This window comes from Ambystoma mexicanum, chromosome 6q (genome assembly GCF_040938575.1).
Source record: "Ambystoma mexicanum isolate Mex_15411 chromosome 6q, UKY_AmexF1_1, whole genome shotgun sequence".
Lineage (NCBI taxonomy): Eukaryota > Metazoa > Chordata > Amphibia > Caudata > Ambystomatidae > Ambystoma > Ambystoma mexicanum.
The window spans coordinates 279,283,045-279,303,238 of record NC_090937.1 but is presented as its reverse complement, the minus strand read 5'-3'; the positions used below and the strand labels follow the sequence as shown (position 1 = coordinate 279,303,238).

Sequence of the window (20,194 nt, the reverse complement as noted above, 5' to 3'; positions counted from 1 at the left end):
CAGCCTTTCCAGTATCCCAGCTTCCCATGGAATTCCCTTTATTAGGAGCTCTGGCACTGCTGTTCCTTCCAGAGATCCTCACAGAGGGTTGTGTTGCTAATGAAGTGCTGTAATCTTGCCCTCAGACCAGCTTCAGCACTTGAGCATATGCTAAGGCGCGCCAGCGATAATACCACATTCAACCCCATCTACCATTACTCAGCCAACACCATATACTGATTTCAGTTTCCTCCGCACAGGCTGCCATAGGTTTGCGTGCTCATCGCTGAGAATGATTTAAACACAATGGGCCTCATTAAAACCCTGCCGGTAGCCGTGCCTGCCGCCGGAGTTGCAATTTTACCGGCACCAGTCAATGAGGAATTACCAGGTAATTCTGACATTTCTAAACCCGGTAAATCCTGCATTGCTGGGTGCCGGTGCCTGTCAGTCCCCATTCCCGTTTGAGCCCCATAGGAGACGGTGTATTGGACATGCTGCGCTCGTGGGTGTCGCTCTGCCCGCCAGGCCTGACCTGGCGGGCTGACAGGCGCCCCTGAGCACTGCTTGTAGTATGGCGGTCCGGGAACTACAGTAGCGGCATTCTTACCGGTACCGTAGTTCCCAGAATGCCATGCTTATGAGGCCCAATGGGCCCAGTTCACCATGACTTCCATTGATGAGTGAAAGTGCGGTAGGTGCAAAGTGCACTTGCAGACCCGCGCTACCTGCCTGGTGATTTCAACAACGAACCGTATGTGGCGCACAAAATGTCCACCTGAACGTTTCATCCACAAATAAACAACAAAGTTCAAGCCACAGGAAATAAAAAATAACATGGGAAGTTTAAAAGTTAAAAAAAAAAGTAAAATGTACCTCTTTCGTCCCGGAAGTAGTGTGAAATTTTCAAGAAAATGTCCCTCTTTCAGAATAAAAAAAAAATAAAAAAGTAAACATGTTTACAGAGATTTGCTTTACACAAATCTGGCTTTACGCCATGTCGCAATAGGGGAAAGTGCTTTAGAAGCAAGTTTATTTAATTTGTAATCCATGTGCAACCTTGGTGGTAATGCACCGCACCTCCCAACCATTACGTCGCACGCAGACATAGTTTCATAGTACCTGGTCATCAGTGGATTCTTTCACAGTTTTGTAATGCAGGTGCAATTTGCCAATTTATCCACCCACAAAAGAAAAACAAATGTGCGGCCAGCAAACTACATTTATTTATTTGCATTTTTAAAGCACTCACACAGCCCGGGGGCATCGAGGCGCTGTTACAGAATTTGTTGTTGTTGTCTTAGTTGCATATTTACAACACGCTTAAATACCAAGAGGTTTCTAAGCGCGGACCCGGGGATCGAACCTGTGTTGCTTCGTGTCGTCTTGCTTCCACGGCGAGCACGTTGCCACTGAGCTATCCTCCCGGGACATTGCGAATTCACAAACATTTGTACAGCAGCAAAAATAAGAGATGCCTGCGAGCATCTAAGATTCGCACTTGCTTCCTTATAACATATGCGTAATGGGCCCGATTCATGGAATGTTTGCCCGATTCAAAGTGAATTTGCACTGCCGACACAAACCCTGATTCATGGAACCGTGCAAAGTGTATTTCTGCAGTGCAACGTCTGGGCAAAATCAGTGCATAGTCATTTTTGCAGTACAAAATGACTTTGCCCAGAGCATGGTTCAGAAGCGCCTGTGCACACAGGATTCACAGGGAGGTGCTCAGGGGATCTCGAGGTGCTCCGGGCATCTCAGCATCTATAAGTTGCCAGGTGCCAACCAGAGTCGTCTAGGGAGACCTCCTAATTTGCTCCAGTCAAAATACTTCCCAGTAAGGCCCAGTGACTCTTGAGCAAAGCCCAGTGAGTGGCTAAGAAATGGGAAATGCTTAAACCATAAGAACATTTCAAAATGCTTAAAAATAAGAAAGGGGCATACACAAATATTGCAGGTACATTAGACTTACGTTTAGAGCCCCAGGGATTTGGAAGCAGGAGTGGACACTGCGCCCGTGTGTGTGTGTAGGTTTTTATAAATGGTAGCTAGACTAACAGTCATGGTACACTGATGCCCCCCCCCCCCATCACCCCATGCCAACAGACACGGGACAGCATCGGAGGCTGCAAAACAGAATAATCACGGTGGGGCAAATGCATGTTGCGCATATCATATGAAATGGCATTTAAAACGCGCCTATACACAAGTGTTTCAAAGCGTGACAAATTCCTTTATTGCTAATGCAAATGGAATTTGCACTAACACCAAAGCAATTGCACATTTGCGCTTGCATATGCTCAAAAATCCATTGTGTGCCTCGATCTAGCTCACCCTGCAGGTGTCCAACTTCCTCTCCACTCACGCATTTTCCCCATCACGTCTTATTTCCTTACATCCCTTCTACCGCACATTTCCCACTTTACCACTTAACCATTTTCTCCTCCGACATGTTTCATTCCCTGCACTCACTCCCATGCTCATCCTGTTCATGAGTCCCATGACCTATCCCCTCCAGGTTCCATCCCATGGGTCTGGTTTCCTCCCTCAAAATCTCTTGCACAGTTCTTCCAATGTGGCATTTGTCTATTCCTACAGTGGTTCCATTTAAAAGGCTGTGAGAGAAGCCACATGGTCTCGTGTACACAAGTCAGTCCATACGTTTATTCGGATAAAACAATCCATCAAACTAGCACATTATACATACAAAAAACATCATCACATAATCAAATACCAATATTAAAATGAACGTTCAGTAAAAATTAGGGCAAATACAAACATAGAAACTGATAAGCGCTAAAACCATGTATATGAAATCAGGGTACCATTATAGCTGCCTGTCTTAGAAACAGATTTTTCTCAAATAAGTCATCAAAGCCCAGGCCACTTAGGGAGAACCAGCCAGGAGGAGAATGGCGGGACGACATTGTCTAAAATGATCATGTCTTAGCACGTGCAGGATAGTTGTTGATCTAATAGCCTTATATGGCGAACACAACAATGGCACATGCATAAGATCTTCTACGGCATCTCGGCACAAAGGACAGACCGAAGTATCCGGAAAGCCCTTACATCTAGCAGAATTATTCCTTAAAAATAAATTAAATCGAGCACGGGTGACATCCTATCATAGCACTTTAGTTGCTTCTGCAACGTTAACTGCCTGAGGCTATTCAATGATCACACCCCCCTTACAGATTCACAGATGCTGGTACCATGAGAGCAGCGTCAAACCTAAGAAAAAGTATAGAAGTGTACACAGAAAATTCTGAATCCAGGAAGGAGGAAGAAGTCACTTTGAATGGGCCAATGTTTCCTTGCCAACAATTCTCATACCATGTTTAAAAAAAAGAATGGCATTAACTATTAAAAAATATTGAAAAAAATGATTTGCTCCTGGAAATCTATTTCCCCCATGCAGATCAATAAAAGCAGTATACTGCTGCGCTTCCCTGATCCCTCCAGCTAGGATGAGACACAAGTACATTCCCACGACCACTGATTAAGCATGGGCTTGTGGACCCAAACCCTTTTTACAATTTTGCTTTAACCTCCTCTGTCTAGAGGCACTCAGAAAAGTGGTTTTAGTCATTGGTAGGTTAATGTACTCCTCTATTTCCATTCCAGACTGATTTAAGACTATTGACTCAGTCCTCCGCAGCTTACTTTCTGAGCCCACTCACACCTGCCCACCAATCAGTTTTCCAACAGTGGCCAAGCAGGGTGGCATGTAGATTTTGGCATCCCTCAGCTGCTTCATACCTTCCACGTCTCTTCCTCCCGTCTTCCTACACTTGCCTTTCTAATCTGCCGCTTCTTGGCCAAGTCCTCTCTGACTGCCTCAGGTTCGCCAGTCCTAGGATTAACCTGCTAGAGTTGAATTTGGGTGCCATAACCATTCCTATACCCACACAAGCCTCCCCATCCGAACACTTGAGCACAAGCAAACACTAACAACACTTTCTATTTAAATACTGCTATTCTGCCACCCAGTTATAACCACCTCGAGCATGTTTGGGCCATGCTATTATTATATTCATCATCATAACAGGTGCCTCCAGTTGGGGCATTTAATTCTACACGCCTACAAGCTTAAACAACGTCCCGCCATGTTCCTGTATAGGCTGTGCGTCATCAATGAGTAAGTGTTCAGTTTGTCGTGCTATGCTCCTACTTTTCTCTCCTACTTCACCGTTGCTGCCCGCCTCCTCCTCAGAATCTGGTCTGGATACCCGAAGAGGAAGCACAATTTGCCAAACTGCGAATAGGTGTCGCTGCCGGGGGAACAATGTGGCGGTAACTGGCGCAGTGTAAAAACCACGCACATTTACAAACAGTCCTTGGTAAAGTCCCATTATATGATGTTCATTCGTCAAACGAGCATCAGGTCCCATGCACAACCTGGTTGTGAGCGCCCGTTCTCCTTGGACTATGCAGTGACTTATTTTGCAGGGCCTTCTCGAATAACCTCTTAGCCATTTTGGGAATATGTGTGCAATTGGCTATCGTGATTTTCTCTCCTCGTTCACCAGGCACTCTATGCGTTTGTATTGTGTTAGAGGCATTGATGCCATTGAAAGTAAAATATTTCCTAATATCTCCATATCACTCTGGGCACTGCACTGGCGGCCATTTTGTTAGCAGATCACTTCATGGTCGGGACTCTGTGATGTTGTACTGTAAACAGACATGCTGGTGCTGTAAATGTTATGGAATGATTTCTCTGGATCAAGATGTTTTACTACGCATCGGTCATCTGAGTGTGTCTGCACATTGTGAAGCAGGATTTTGAAATGGCTTTCCGGGTGACCACTGGGTACTGTCTACTCCTGCTCTTGGCAATTCCTCCATAAGTGTTGCTATCTCCCCTCTTTGGGTTTTCTATCAGACTTGACAACTCTCTCGCTGTAAGAATGTCTGCAAGCTCAACTTTGTGGCCGTTTCTTCCATCTTCCATTACCCCATGTTCGGGTCCACTGTATCGAGTCTGGGTCACCGTAACTGCCCACAGGACCAATTCCAGCCTCCATCAAACCAACAACATAAGCTGTAGGCCTCGGTTGTTCCTTGGCTCCCACCCTAGTTGGTTTGGCCTTCATAGTCAGGATCTCGGTGGGTTATACTACTTATTCTGTAGACCAATCCTCAGGTCAGTGGCAATCCCCTTCACACGGGCCTCTACCCTCTTGCACATGCATTCCCCATGCTTCCCCCACCAGTGTTTCTCTTCTACAGTCTTCCATAAGAGTTGACATGAAAAACGTACCCTTTGGAACCTTCCCTCTGACCACTTAATAGGTGAAGGGGAAATACCTGTGGTGCTGTGCCTGTTTTACCCTCACAATTGGCATTGCTGCTGGTTTGGTAAAAATTGGCTGCTGCTCATCCCTGTACTCCTTCAGAGCAGCAGTCATTTTCGTTATAGAGGGTGTAGGTGGTGGAGTGCCCCACAGCCAGATGGCCAAAACCTGCCACTTACAAACACTTGGAATGCAGCGCCTCTGCCTCAAAACATTTCTGGGAGCGAAAGAGGAAATATAATGGTAGGGATAGGCAGAAATATTATGGGGTATGCATCAAAAATATGTTGTGGTGATCTTCTTGTTCTTCCTACTTTAGCCTTGTAGAATTATGAGTGGTAACCCTACATGCACTCCCATGGTCCCTGGAAAGACTTAGGGTGCAGCAGACCGTGTACTGTGCATGCTCCGGATATGTCGCGCAGCAGCGCGTTGCTGCCTCCAAAATTCTTCCATTGGGCAGGATAGCTGCGTGAATTCGCATCTAACAGTTCCTTTGCCTTTTTTTGGGGATAGAGGTAAGACTACAAGCTGCATCACTCCTTGGGACACTCTCAAGATATGCTCCCCTTACCTACTATCATGCCATGCCCACCTTAGCCAGGATTCAATGTTAATGTTTGTGAGGTAACTTTACTGTGCTGAAAAAGCAAACACTGCTTACAATAACCATGTATCAAATAGAGTGTACCAATGTGAAAAAGAGGAGAAAGAGCAAGAATGGAGAATGTGTGTCTCTCTGTATGTATAGTTAATAGTTTATTTTTAATATTCTTCAAATGCCGAATAATTGGTAATCTACGAAAGCAAAATAAATGATCACCCATCAAGTCGACTGGATGTTAGATTTTTACGTCATCAGACATTCAGGAGCACCAGCTTTTACTGCTCGGCTTCTCCAAAGCTATCACAAATTGTTAGTCCAAGAAAGACCTCTGGCACTCTATCTATTAAAAGGCGACCAATAGTAGATATCCTAGTGTCAGAAAACCTTGTGATGTAACTATGTGTCGCTTGGTTGACAGCCCCTGCAGCAGGCCTACACTCACCCGAGCTCCAGCTGCCGGCATATGACCGAGGCGTCGCTGTCATCCCATTGGCTGCTGCAGATGGTCCCCCAGGCGCCGTTCAGGTACACTTCCACCGTCCCATCGCCAGACTCGCTCTTCTCATCTCGGAGCCGCACTGTCCCTGTGCAAAAGAACACACGCATATGTATAAGAATCCGAGCTCTTGCAAGCAGTAAAGGAATGCATTTCATACATAGGCAGACCAAAACGGAAGCACTTGGACGATTAATCGACAGCATCCTGGCACGGTGCTACACCCAAGCTCACACAGACCTATTTCACTTAGACAACAAGGGATTAAGGGCCACCTAACCCCCAGCTCCGATACCTAAGGAGGTGAACAGACACACCAATCACATCACACAAAGTTCATTAGAATACAGCAGGGAGTGTGCCGCGCTAACAACCACAACAGGCAGAAGGTCTAGACAGACTAGTAGCAACTAACCCCACCCATAGTAATACAAATTAAAATCAAACAAGATGGGCCACAAGCAGGATTCTCACCCGACTAACCCTACCTTCAAATCTCTGCATTCCTAACTCACCCGAAAATTCACAGAACCAAATCTCGCCCAGCAAACCGCACGCATTTTACTACACGGCAGCAACAACAAACCAACAACGCATAAACAGCACCAACAGCACAAAGGGTCTCGCCCCGGTCCAATACAAAGTTCAGCGCACTGTGTACATCGAGCTGAAGCTGCCAACAGCACACCACCTTTCCCACTCTCCTACTCACCTCCTTCCGACTAACCCAACCCACCTTCTTGTTTACAGATCTGCCAGAGCGCCTGGGGACCAACTCCGTTGGTGACAGTGCACGATATAAATACCCAGGCGGTCGTCGTTCCGATTTTTAAAAAGGGCGTCAGGGAGGACCCCTCGAATTACCGCCCTATAGCCTTGTTGGACGTTATAGGCAAGGTTTTCGCTACTATGCTTCTGAGCCATTTCCAGAGTTGGGCAAGGCTATCCCCCTCTGTAGACCCACTACAAACGGGTTTTCAAAAAAATGCAAGTACGGCAGCCAATATAATGATCCTGAGTATCATCAAAGATAAAGTCTTGTCGGGAGCACCAAGGGTCTTCCTAGCTTTTGTTGACCTCTCCCAGGCGTTCGACCGAGTCGACAGGTCATTATTGTGGAACAAATTGAAAGCGTGGAAGTGTCCTGAAGACATCCTGGATCCCATAATTGCCCTTCACTCGAACACTAGGATGGCCGTTCGCCTGAACAACCAAGGACTGCTATCCGATCAAATTCCATCTTATCGTGGAGTGAAGCAGGGATGTCCGCTGGCCCCCGCACTCTTCATATCTTTCCTAGGTGACTTTAAAGACTCCCAAGATATGATCAGGTCATTTCCACCTAAAGTCGGCAATGTAGTGGTCAATCGGCTTCTGTACGCCGACGACCTAATAATCTTGGACCATACGCAGATCGGACTTCAGCGGCAACTCGACAATCTTGTCCAATATACAAAGGATAACAACTTGGAGATAAATAAATCAAAAACTAAAGTCCTGATTATTCAAAAACAGGGGACTAAAAAGAAAGAAAATCTACAGTGGTCCCTCCACCAAACAAAAATTGAAGTGGTCACATCGTTCAAATACTTGGGAGTTGAAATTGATAGCTCTAAGAACGCTACCACAATGCAACAAACTCTATGGATAAAGGCGAAACATCTAACATCTCAGCTTCAAGCAGTCCATAGAAAATATGGCAAATTCAGTCTCCTTCCTGCAATCCAGTTTTACAAAGCTAAAGTTATCCCGTCCTTAACATACGGCATGGATGCAATGCCTACAATCCCGTCGACGCTCTGGACCAAACTGGAAGGCTACATCTGGCGAACAGCACTTGGACTTGCAAAATCCACATCCTCTCCAGCAATAAGACGCGAATTAGGTCTGCTCTCTATAGCTGCAGTGGTGACACAAAGTACGATCCAGCTATTCAGAAAAATAAGACATCCAGAGAGTCTTCAAATATATCGTATGATTAATGAAGAAATCAGTAAGGGAAACAATAAGCTACTTAAAAACTGGGTTGAAACTCAGCAACAAATCCTGCAGGAGATAGCCTGTTCAGAAGACGAACTACTCGGGAACCCTTTAAGAATAAAATCAAAAATGGAGTGGTTAGACTGGATAAATACTAACGAAAAAGCATCATCAAACAAACTGCTAAACCATCTGCCACCCGCTTTTAACAAACTGAAAGAGCCTATGGAGTATTGCAAAAAATACCCGTGCAAGCGGTTGATGAAAACTCTATTGAAAGCCTGTCTCAATTTGTTTCCTACAAAAGAAATTTTAGCTATCCGAACTGCTACTAACGAGAAAACATGTCGTCTCTGTAAAAATCCTGAAACTACAGAATCTATAAGACATCTCCTGATGGTTTGCCCGGCGATCGCACAGGAAAGGGACGCCTTTTTTGGTCCCTTGCTTATAAACTCTTTCATCAACGACGAAGATACATGGTGGAACCGTCTAATTACAGGAGCTCAAACTAGATGGCTAATCCCGACGGCAAAACTTTTAAACATCACCATGGAAAAGATTAGTCACCTCTGATATCTTTGATATCGAACGAGAAAATCCCCTCAATTTTGACAAACCTTGGACGGCGTAAATAAGCTATATGTAATCATGAGAACTTCCTTTGTAAAAATCTAACAAAGATTATATACAAATAATAAAAAAAATAAAAAAAAAATACCTCTAACATTTAACATTTAACATATATGTATGAGAAAGGTGCGACATTATGCGAGGACTGCACTCTGCAGCTTCTCTGGAGTTTCCCTCGGTTTCCCTACATTTGGAATTGGGCTGAAATTTAGCATCTCTTTAGAAAGGTAGCCTAATTTCCCAAGCCACATAGCAGCAAACAAAGGTGCATAAGACGGTCCAAATATCCATAGAAAAAGCAGCTTTCTTGTGACCAGAGACTTTCGAAATTCTGTGCAGATTTTAGAAATGACCTGCAGATTTCCAAATCTTTGGACAGTTCCAGCAGATTTTCCCTCTGTAATTATAGAATTTCCGACAGAAATACGGAAAGTTATTTCTGGCGATTTTCACAAAGGTTTCCCTTCCCTTTGACTGCCTCTGTGTAAAACCCTGGTGTAACGTCGTTTGCACCTTGCTTTAATGCTCTGTGACATTTTCCCTGAGTAGGGCCTATGCAGCAGAATCAAAGTTTACGCTGCGCTACCCTCCTCCATCTTCAAGGTGCACTTTGCTGCACTCCTGCACGAGACTAATATGCAGGCATATCAAGAATGGATTCCAATGGAAACCCTTTAGCACGTGCTAAAAGCAGGTGGACTCCATAGGTATCCATAGTAAATGCTGCCAGCCAAGTTTAATTTGCACATAACAGATATGTGATATGTGATATGTCATTTATAACGCACCTACACACAAGTATTTCAATGCAAAGGGTGATTTTGCTTCAGGTTTCACTAATCAAGAATACTGCTTGTGGGTAAGTGCTAACATTGGCGGTCCCCTGCACGCAATTAGTACTTATTGTAAAATGATGCCTGGCATGTTTCTCCACCGAGATTCTGCCTATGCCTACTGGCCCCATGTCATCAGGGCCATCTTCATGCACTCTTGACTTTATTTGTCTTCATTGAAAATGAAAAGTGCTTCCCCAAGAATCACTGTACCAAGGGCACAGTGATGGCTCATGCAGTCCCATTTCTGGGTTCTTTACAAACCTTTACACCATCAGGATCTAGTAGTTAATTCGGCAATAAACCGGGATGGGTGCGGGCTTTTCCGGGACAGGTAATGTCTGGGCCAGTTAGAAGCCCGAGCAAAGCAAAGACTTTAATGTTAACCCGGGCATTACCTGCCCCGGAAAAGCCCCCGGCCAGTAGGTGTTTATTGCTATTAGAATCCCGGCATGTTTCCTGGGGTGCTAATAGTTGTTTTTTTAAAGTAAAAGAAAACTACAAACATAGATGGCCACCAAAGTTTAGGGAGAAGGGAACTACACGTAGTCCCTTCTCCCTTTCCACGGCGGCAATTGCCGTGAGGGATCTATGTCGGGTACATCGTGTGTACCCGGAGCAGCACAGGGACAAGGGAGTGCAAGGTAAGTAGGGCTGGAGAGGGGGTGGGTGAGGGATGTGGAAATGGAAGGCGGGGGATGGTGGGAAGGAGACACGCAGAGGGGTACTTACCTGAATCATGGTGGGGAAGATGACGGCTTCCTGCCTCCGAGGAGGAAAGGAGCGGGGGCTTGCCCATGAACTAAAGACCCTCTTCCAAGCCTCCTGAATGGCTGGGAGGCAAGCACCTCCACGCTGGGTGCTAATAGAGTGAATAAGCTGATGCTGGGGAAGGAGATAGAGAGGATGAAGGACAACACAGGGTGGATGGGGAGAGTTAGGTTGGGGGATCTCTAAAGAATAGAGTGCTACTGGGGTATCACGAGATAGGACACAGCCCTCTGTAACAGCACTTTGCGTAGCTTTTATATTTCCATGCAGAACACACACCCAGACAGGCCAAGATCAAGACTTATTTATTTATTTATTTATTGGATTTGTAAAGCACACTACAGCCCAAGGGCATCGAGGCGCTGTTGCACGAAAGTGTCTAAGTTACAGGTAAGAAGGCTTTGCTCAGGGTTACAGGGAGCAAAAGCCTAACAGAGTGCAATGAAGAAAGTACATAGGTGGTTGTGTTTTTACATATATCATATATTAGCAGAGAGGGTTACAAAGCATGGGTAGAAGTAGCTTACAGCACTAGACGGCAAAAAGGCCAGTCGGGCCCAGTTTATGCAAACAGAGTTTTGATAGCCTTCGGGACGGCTGTGTGCAAGTCAATGCTTCTTAGGTGCGGTGGTAGGGAATTCCCGTGGGTCGCGGCAATGACGGGGACTCTAGATCCTCCTGCGCGAGTACTCAGCGTCTTAGGAATGGTGATTCGGTTTGTGTATGCTGTTCTTGTGGGCCTGTCTCTAGTGGGTTTGGCAATTCTCTGTGATAGGTAAAGGGGGGCAGTGTTATGGAGACATCTGTGTGTGAGGGCGAGAGTTTTGAAAATGATGCGTTCCTTGATGGGGAGCCAGTGGACTAGTTTCCTGGTTGCTGAGATGTGGTCCCTTTTTTTGAAAGTGCGGAGGAGTTTCTATTGTTCATAAACGTAGGGGCCGAGTCTCAAAGAATCTCTTTTATGATGTAAGTTGTGCTATTCATAAGATACTCCCACTCTCAAGCATTACCAATGCATGAAAACAGTATTTTCCAAGAAATCATGTGCAACTTACTACTGTTAGAAAGTCTATGCCAGGTAAACCTTTTTTTGCGAGAAGGGTCAATTGTGTTCCAAATGAGTGGTCAGGCGTGGAGTGACCTACTCACGGTTAACTCCATGTCCGAGAGTAAAACAATTAACATTTTACTAAAAGCCTTTATAAACCTTTTTCTCTGACTCCAAAATATTTTCACACATCCAATCCTACTCCACATTTCTGGTACATTTACATAGATTTTATTTAACTTTCACACCTCATATAGAGCACCTAGAATGGTACCGTAACAAACGTTTCCAGATCAACTTTGAAGTTTTGTGAATGCATGACGAACTCCACTTGTGCAGGTGTGCAGCTTTCCATCGTTCAAACAACCCTCTCACACACCAACAACTGACTAATAGGTCTCTGCGAAAGCACCCACTTTTGCTGGTCTTGGAGTAGCTCACAACCAAATCTGCGCCAACAGAAACGTTATAAATAATTTCATCTTTCACTCATAAGTGCTTTATTAATTGTAATGAATGTACACATGAGTAAGTTACTACCACTTCCGGGAGTGAGAGAAACTTACTCCTGGAAGCAAAGATTTGTGAATTGTCCCCACGGTTAGAAACTTTCCAGCCATGCCGCAAGAAAAAACGTCACTTTGATGATTTTTTTCCAAAATAAGAACATAAATCTAACAGAAATGTCTAAGCACAGAACTCAATTTACCACATAAAGCAAAATTATAAAACAGCCAAACATTTTTAAATGCACAATAGTACTGACGAAAATAAACGTATGAGCCGGTCACATAAAGTGCAGTTTATCCAATTGAACCTATGTATTTAGTGTATTTAAACACTGGAATCGACTGCCTAATAGAGGGACGCGCAACCATAGGTTAGTTGGCAAAGGCATATAATAGTGCTGTGTGTATCCCTTAAGGAGCGCATAATGTGCCTTTGTCCATAGAGATTATGATTAAAAAGAGGGTTTCCTCAGCAAAGGGATGATAGCGCTCATGGATAGCAGTCAATACATCATTAAACTGAGACTTTCCTTGTATTGTTACGCTAATGGTATTGATACAGTGCACAGCCGCCATTTGCATGGTCTCCAGATGCTCCAACTCATCTGGGATGGGTTTGTTTTAGAGGAGAGAGAGAGAGAACATACAAGATGGCTTTGCTGCTGGATTGATGCATGCAGTTCAGTGGTACCTGGGTACTGTGTGCAGGTTTGTTTGTAGGTAGTCTTTATCAAGGACATAGAAGGATTTGTGTGCAGATGGGACCCCTGTGCACGCTTGGGGTTTGGGCTCATCGACTGGGATGGTGGAGTTCTGCTTTATGTCTGTAGGGAAGGATTTTAAATTGCTGTGTGCCAATGGCATAGACGGTTTGCATATTGTAGCGTTCATCCCCCGTTCCAGGGGCTAGAGCGGGGGATAATGGCCCAGCAGCCGAAGTTATCAGCCCGAGCGAAGGCCATTAGCACCCCAGGTTGCCAAAGCGGTAACCCGGGGAGCTAAAAAAGAGATTTTCCTTCCTACAAATGGACGCACACGGCGTCCCACTTTAGGAAGGAAAATCTTTTTTCCAAGATGGCTACCATGGAAAGGGAAGGCGGGGCTCTATACGGAGCACCTCTTGCCTTTCCGTGGCGGCCTGCGGGAGGCAAAGAGAAGGAGCAGATGCAGCAGCGGCGCCCTCTGCTGCCAAAATAAGATAAGTAGGGGATGTGGGGGGTGAACACAAAATTGGGTCGGACGATGGGGGGAAGATGGCAGCTGGGGGAGCCAGCCATCAGGCAGCTTGGAATCGTGTTCCTAGCCACCAGATTGGCTGGCTCCCCTGCCCAGGGTGCTAATTTGTGTTTGGGCATGCAGAAGAGAATGTTGGAATTGGGACACACATTTCATATGGTGGGCAAACAATCTAGGATGCTAAGAAGCAAATACAATGAGACAACAGTTAAACTAGTTGAAACAAATCAATTGGCATGAACAATTCATTCAGTGATAGGGAGCAGACTACAGTTGGGCAACATTTAAAGTTGGGCAAAGAGTTCAGACAGTGGGGCAACAGTTCATCTAGGGCACTAAGGAGCTTAACACAGTGAGTGAACAACTAAACTAGAGGAAACAATTCATGTACCATGAATCTGTACCCTGGAGCGAGACATTCTGATAAGTACAAAGAAGATGCAGTCAACAACCTGTCACATCTGTGATGGGAATCAACTGAGCAGACAAACCTAGAAACTTAAGTTTAAAGTGTTTTATTAGGGAACCTTTACATTGTGGGGCCAAAATAAGAAAAGACAAATTACATGTCAGGACTAGTCTGACTGCTTCTCTACGGCCTCAAATGGTTCACAGACTTCGCTTCCTAGGAAAATGTTTTATAACTAGAGAAAGTCTTACAGCAAAGTCTCTCAGTTTAGGACTCCCCCCTTCCAGGTTCTTTGGTGAGTAATGCGAGCATGGTTTCACAGGACACCTCTTTCTTTCTCCTTCTCTTCTTTAGCCAGGTCATATTGGTCTGCTGTTGGTTGTCTTTCCCTGGGATCCACACTGTCTGCTCCTCTAGACAATTTCTTTCAGCAGTGGAATTGTTGGTCTCCCAAAGCATAAGAATAAGGGGCCTGTTTAGCACGCGTTGGCATCTCCAACAGTCCTGCATGTGGACCAGGGGAGCTTGGCAAGATGAGAGGCTAGCCAACTTCTGTGCCTAGAGGTCATCTTCCTAAGAGCTGAGCACCTGGTTTTGACTGCCCTCTTTTAAACTCCTGCTTCCCTATGTATACCATTTAGTTGTCTACCAACTCACTGTCACCTGTTCATGCTTCTCTGTTCACAGGGTTAGTTTCATTAATTAATCATTCTGTAGATCCTCTGTCTCTCTTTTGTAGACCTCTCTCCTTTTGCAGCCTTGTTTGATCTGTATCCCCCTCTTTCCATGCCCCACTCTCTCTGCCACCTTCTTCAACCTCTTGGGCCATGCTCATTTCCCAGTCTCCAATTTCAAATTCTCTACATTCCCTCCCACCTTATTCACACATTTGGGTACTAATCTCAATATTCCCCAGATCCCACCTCGTCCTCTTGCATGTCTCACTCCCTTGGTCACTATCCTCATTGTTCTCAAAATTCTCTTCCCAATTCCTTCTTCACCCATTTCAGTACTTTTTATGCTCCTCCGAGCAACACCCTTTCTTCTATTCTCAGCCTTAATAACCTTTATACATTTCTCACAACATTTGTTTCCAGCTCTGTTCCCCTTTGATCCTCTGAGCAGAACTCTCATGTGTACTACTTTCAGCCTCTACTTCTACCCCCCTTTGGATGTCACTCTTCTCCTGGCTACTACTAATACCCACTTCTTCACCTCTTTGGGCAGCACTCTCCTGTGCTCTGCATTCTGTTACACCATCCACTGGTCACCTTACGCACACGAATACCCGTGCAGCCACTAAGCCCTCCATCTCAGGTCCTGATCTGCCTTCCCCTTCTGACCTCATGTCCTCACTCCCTCAAGCAGCACGGCAGCGGCACACATGAGGGCATCTAACGCACTATGGTCATATTCACCCATTGCAACGTTGGCAGCTGCCCTGGCGTCTTGGAGACAGTCAACGGAGACGCCAGCTTTTTCCTTTGCTTCGTCACGCCCTCAGGAAGACCCGCCAGCGTTTTGAAAAGTTGGGTCATGTGACAAGGAAACGTGCTACATCATCGGTCACTTGATGGGTCATGTGACACTCCTAGGCCCCTTTAAAACCGGAGAGAGAACGCTCATTCAGTATTTCACAGCTGACCCAATAAGGCACTGTTCGGAGTCTTCCTGTCTCCACATCTTGAACCTGGACTACAGACTGTACTTCTTGGATTCCTCTGTCAAGCCCTTGGATCCCTTTTTCCTATACTGTTTCAGGACCTTTGAACTGTATTTTTTGGATTCCTTTGGATTACCCCCTGGTTACGACGAACTTGGCTGGCTTTTGACCTTGGAACTCTTAACGGACTGTTTTCAGATTTCCTCTTCTGTTACCTTTTGGAGTACCCTTTCCTTACAGGTCTTGCAGTGCCTATTTCTACAACAATCTACGCCTACCCGCTGCCGCTTGCCACACTCTGCAGCCACACGGAACACCTCCATTCTCATCTTTGTTCTTCCTGTCCCCAGACCCTTGGTAAGCCCCTTGATATTTGTTACCTCGCTATCCAGTGTATTGTTTGCCATTGTACTGACCCATTGCTTGCTTTACAGCGGTCGAGGGGTCACTGGTGTTCCTGGCGTTCTTCGGCACTCAAAAAACCTGTGGCCTCAAGGATTGCTCAGGAAGTTATTTGTATCTTTCTGAGTGGAACTTGTGGACAGAGGCCCCATAATCTTCACGACCATCAAGTCATAACAGACTGTGAAGCCAACAGGTCGTTCAGATTATGGAGGCGTCGGCTGGGGACCCCGTGGCCGCTCTACTGCAAGCAGTTACTACCTTGAGGGCTGATATGGCCACAGCCACCATGGCGTTACACCACCGCCTTGACTCCCTTCAGAGTGCTCGCCATCCCCTACCTCTTGATTCTGAATTTGGGGACCCCACACCTCCAACCCCTGGTCCTTCTGCCACCCCTTCCACCCCTTCCATCATCACACCAGTAATTGCTCCCACTCCTTTTCCTTTAGCACCCCCTGAGAGATTCCAGGGAGACCCCAGGAAATTCCGTACATTTTTTAATCAATGTAAATTACATTTCCTTTGTAGACCTTCAGCGTTCCCTGATGCACCTGCCAAGGCTGCGTTTTTGCTTTCCTATTTGTCTGGCGTCACCGCCACATGGGCCAACCCATTACTTGAAAACAATCATCCAGCCCTTTATGACTTTGACCTACTAGTGACTGAAATTTCTAAGGTTTTTGACACTAGACACAAAACTCAATCCAGAGATTTGGAATTACTAGATCTCACTCACGGGGAAAGCATCCTTATAGAATACATAACACGATTCAACCAGTTAGCGGCAGAAACATCCTGGCCCGAAAAAAAGAAGGCTGTAGTGTTTTACAGAGGTCTAAGTGGCTCCATTAAGGACGCTTTGGCAGTGGTGCCGTCGCTTCCGACTCAGTACTCTGATCTGGTTGATATAACACTCCAGTTAGACGCTCGACGCACCGAGTGCAAGGCAGAAGTCAGATTCTCATGTACAGAGTTGTCGGTCTCTCCTGATGTAGCCAGCGAACCCACGCAAGTGGGTGGAATACGTAGCCCTATAACCATGACGGAACGAGAAAGGCAGAGAACCGACAACGCTTGCTTTTATTGTGGACTTAATGGACATTACGTCAAGACTTGTCCACGCCGCCCAAAGCAAAAGAATCCAGGTTTTCCGACTGTTCGTCCCTGAATATGGGGGCCAGGACGAGTTCTCCACAGTCCCCCTCTTCTTCTCCTCCGGAATTTGGGCCTGTTAGACCAGTCACAGTCCATGCCTTATTAAAGCCTACTCCTGACACAATGCACCCCGTTCAGATTATCATTGATTCTGGGGCCACTGGCTGCTTTATCGACATACAAATGGCTTACGCCTTGAACCTTCCACTAGTTACCAAGGAGTTTCCTGAGCCTGTACAGGCTGTGGATGGGACTTCCCTTGCTTCTGGACCTATTTGACAACAGACTGCTCCCATGGAAGTAGTCATCCAGGAAACAAATATGGAAACAATGGCCTTTGACCTCATAACCACCCCTCAGTTTGGTATCATTCTCGGCATCCCTTGGTTAAAAAACATAATCCGCTAATCAATTGGGGTACTGGCCAGGTCTGTTTTGAATCCGAAGTCTGTCAACATTTTTGTCTTATCGAGAGAGAGGAGGTAATCGATACACCTGCTGCAGCGTTGGGTGCAGTAGCACATCTGACCCTATCCGAGATCACTCTTCCACTTCGAACATGGTTTTGGTGCTGTCTTCTCCAACATACCTCCGGTTTATCACGAGTTTTTGTCAGTCTTCGACAAGGGCACCGCAGAGAGTTTATCTCCACACAGACCCTACGATTGCCCCATAGACCTGCTCCCTGACGCTCAGATCCCCAAGGGCCGAATCTATTCTTTATCACCAGTGGAGGATAAAGCCTTGAAAGAATACTTGCAGGAGGCATTACGTTTAGGCCACATTCGGCCCTCCTCCTCGCCTGCTGCATGCCCTATCTTCTTCGTTCCAAAGAAAGAGGGGGATCTTCGCCCCTGTGTAGACTACAGACGTTTGAACGCATCACTATCAAAGATAGATACCCCATACCTCTCATCTCTCCACTCTTGGATTGACTAACACACGCCTCCATCTACACCAAATTAGATCTTCGGGGAGCATACAATTTTATACGTGTCCGCAAAGGGGATGAGTGGAAGACGGCATTTTGCACCCGACATGGTTTATTTGAATACCTAGTAATGCCCTTCGGGTTGTGCAACTCCCCTGCCACCTTCCAGCGGTTTATGAATGAGGTTTTTGGTGACATTCTGGACAATTATGTGGTGGTCTATTTGGACAACATTCTGATATTTTCCTCCTCTTTAGACAAACACATCCTTCACTTCCAAGAAGTCCTATCCCGTTTGCGCAAGAATGCGCTATTTGCCAAGCCTGAGAAGTGCCAGTTTCATACCAAAGAATTAGAATTTGTGGGTTTACACATTTCACCAGGTGGGTTGACTATGAATCAGTCTAAAGTACGAGCCGTTTTGGAATGGCCGGTCCCGGTAAACCTGAAGTCTTTACAGTCTTTCCTGGGCTTTGCCAATTTTTATAGGCGGTTCATCCCTGTTTTTTCTACTATTGTGGCACCATTAACTAAATTGACCAGTCCACGTGCCGCATTTATCTGGACCCCCGAACATCAAGCCGCTTTCGAGTCCTTGAAATCTGCGTTCACCTAAGCTCCGGTCCTACAACACCTGGATCCGGAGTTGCCATTCGTTGTCAAGGCAGACACATCATCCTTTGCTTTGGGAGAGGTATTGTCACAACCCTGCCCAAGCTCTGGTCATTTACACCCTGTAGCGTATCATTCACACAAGTTTACATCTACTGAGTCCCATTATACAGTTACCGAAAAGGAACTCCTGGCAATTAAAGACGCATTTCAGGTATGGAGACACCATTTGATGGGGGCCAAACACCAAGTCACAGTTTTCACTTATCATAGGAATTTGCAGGATCTCGCATCCCTCAAGTGCGTCAACAGTCGTCAGGTGCGTTGGCACATATTCTTCGTAGCCTATGACTTTGTTGTGAAACACCGTCCTGGTCTGTCTCTTGGTAAAGCAGACGCTCTATCCCGCTCTCCTGGAGGGGTGTCACTTCCGGTCTTCCCAGAAACAGTGCTTGACCACGGGCACGTAGTATGCTTATGCACTCCTTGGCCTCCTTTGTTGTCAGCCATACCACATGGGTTTCCCAACATCCACAACAGTTAGCAGAATGGGATCAGTTTATCACGATGGTCTACCTTTTGTTCACAACAGGTTGTTCCTACCCTCTAGTGACACTCGAAATCTAGCTATGGAATGGTCTCATGATGCTGCCATCCATGGCCACCCAGGACAACAGCGTACTCTGGATCTACTTAAACGCTGGTGCTGGTGGCCTTCGATGCGGCGTGACATTGAGAATTATGTCAACACCTGCTCAGTGTGTGCCCAGTGTAAGTCCTGTAGAGGCCGCCCCTTGGGTCTTTTACAGCCCTTGCCGATTCCCCCCAGACCCTGTCATACCCTTAAAATGGATTTTGTGACTGATCTCCCTCGTTCACAGGGTTATGACACAGTATGGGTTGTAGTAGACGCCTACACAAAGATGGCTCGCTTTATTCCTTGTTCTGGTATACCCTCTGCACCTACATTGGCAAATCTGTTTTTCAAGTCCATTTTTTGTTTGTTTGGGCTCCCTACGGTCTTGGTTTCTGACAGAGGTTCACGATTCACGTCCCGTTTCTGGCGTGCGCTCAGTAAATTATTGGGTATTGATGCACGATTTTCCTCTGCTTACCATCCGGAAACCGAAGGACAGACAGAAAGGGTAAATCAGACCATGGAACAATATTTACGCTGTCTTTCACTACAACATCAGAAATCATGGGTACACCTGCTACATCTCGCTGAATTCGCCCATAACAACTCCTTGCAGTCTTCTACTGGCTTTTCTCCGTTCTACTCCCTTTATGGCCAACACCCCCGTACATTGCCCATTCCCGAATATGCATCCTCTTGTGCTCCTGCTGCCTCATCTTGTGTTCGCTACATGACCATGGTTCATGCCCAGACTCTTGCCTATCTGCAGGAAGCTCAGTTGGCCATGAAAGCTTCAGCCAATAAGAAACGGGTTGCTGCTCCTGTTTACCGTGTTGGGGACCGAGTTTGGCTGTCGTCCCGTTATCTACACTTGCCTGGCTGTCGCTAATTGCTTCCCAAGTTTGTTGGTCCTTTTCGGGTGTTTGGTGTCCTGAGTCCTGTGGCTTATCGCCTATCCCTTCGTTTGACCTGGAAGGACCATCCAGT

At 46.1% G+C, this 20,194-nt stretch overlaps 1 protein-coding gene across 1 annotated transcript in view; it reads right to left on the bottom strand.

Moving 5' to 3' along the window:
- Positions 1-20,194, bottom strand: part of PRSS12 (serine protease 12) — a 742,297-nt gene that overhangs the window by 523,203 nt on the left and 198,900 nt on the right. Inside the window, exon 2 of the mRNA XM_069630755.1 lies at positions 6,332-6,473. Coding sequence (XP_069486856.1) covers positions 6,332-6,473 — 142 coding nt within the window. The remainder of the gene's footprint in view (positions 1-6,331; positions 6,474-20,194) is intronic.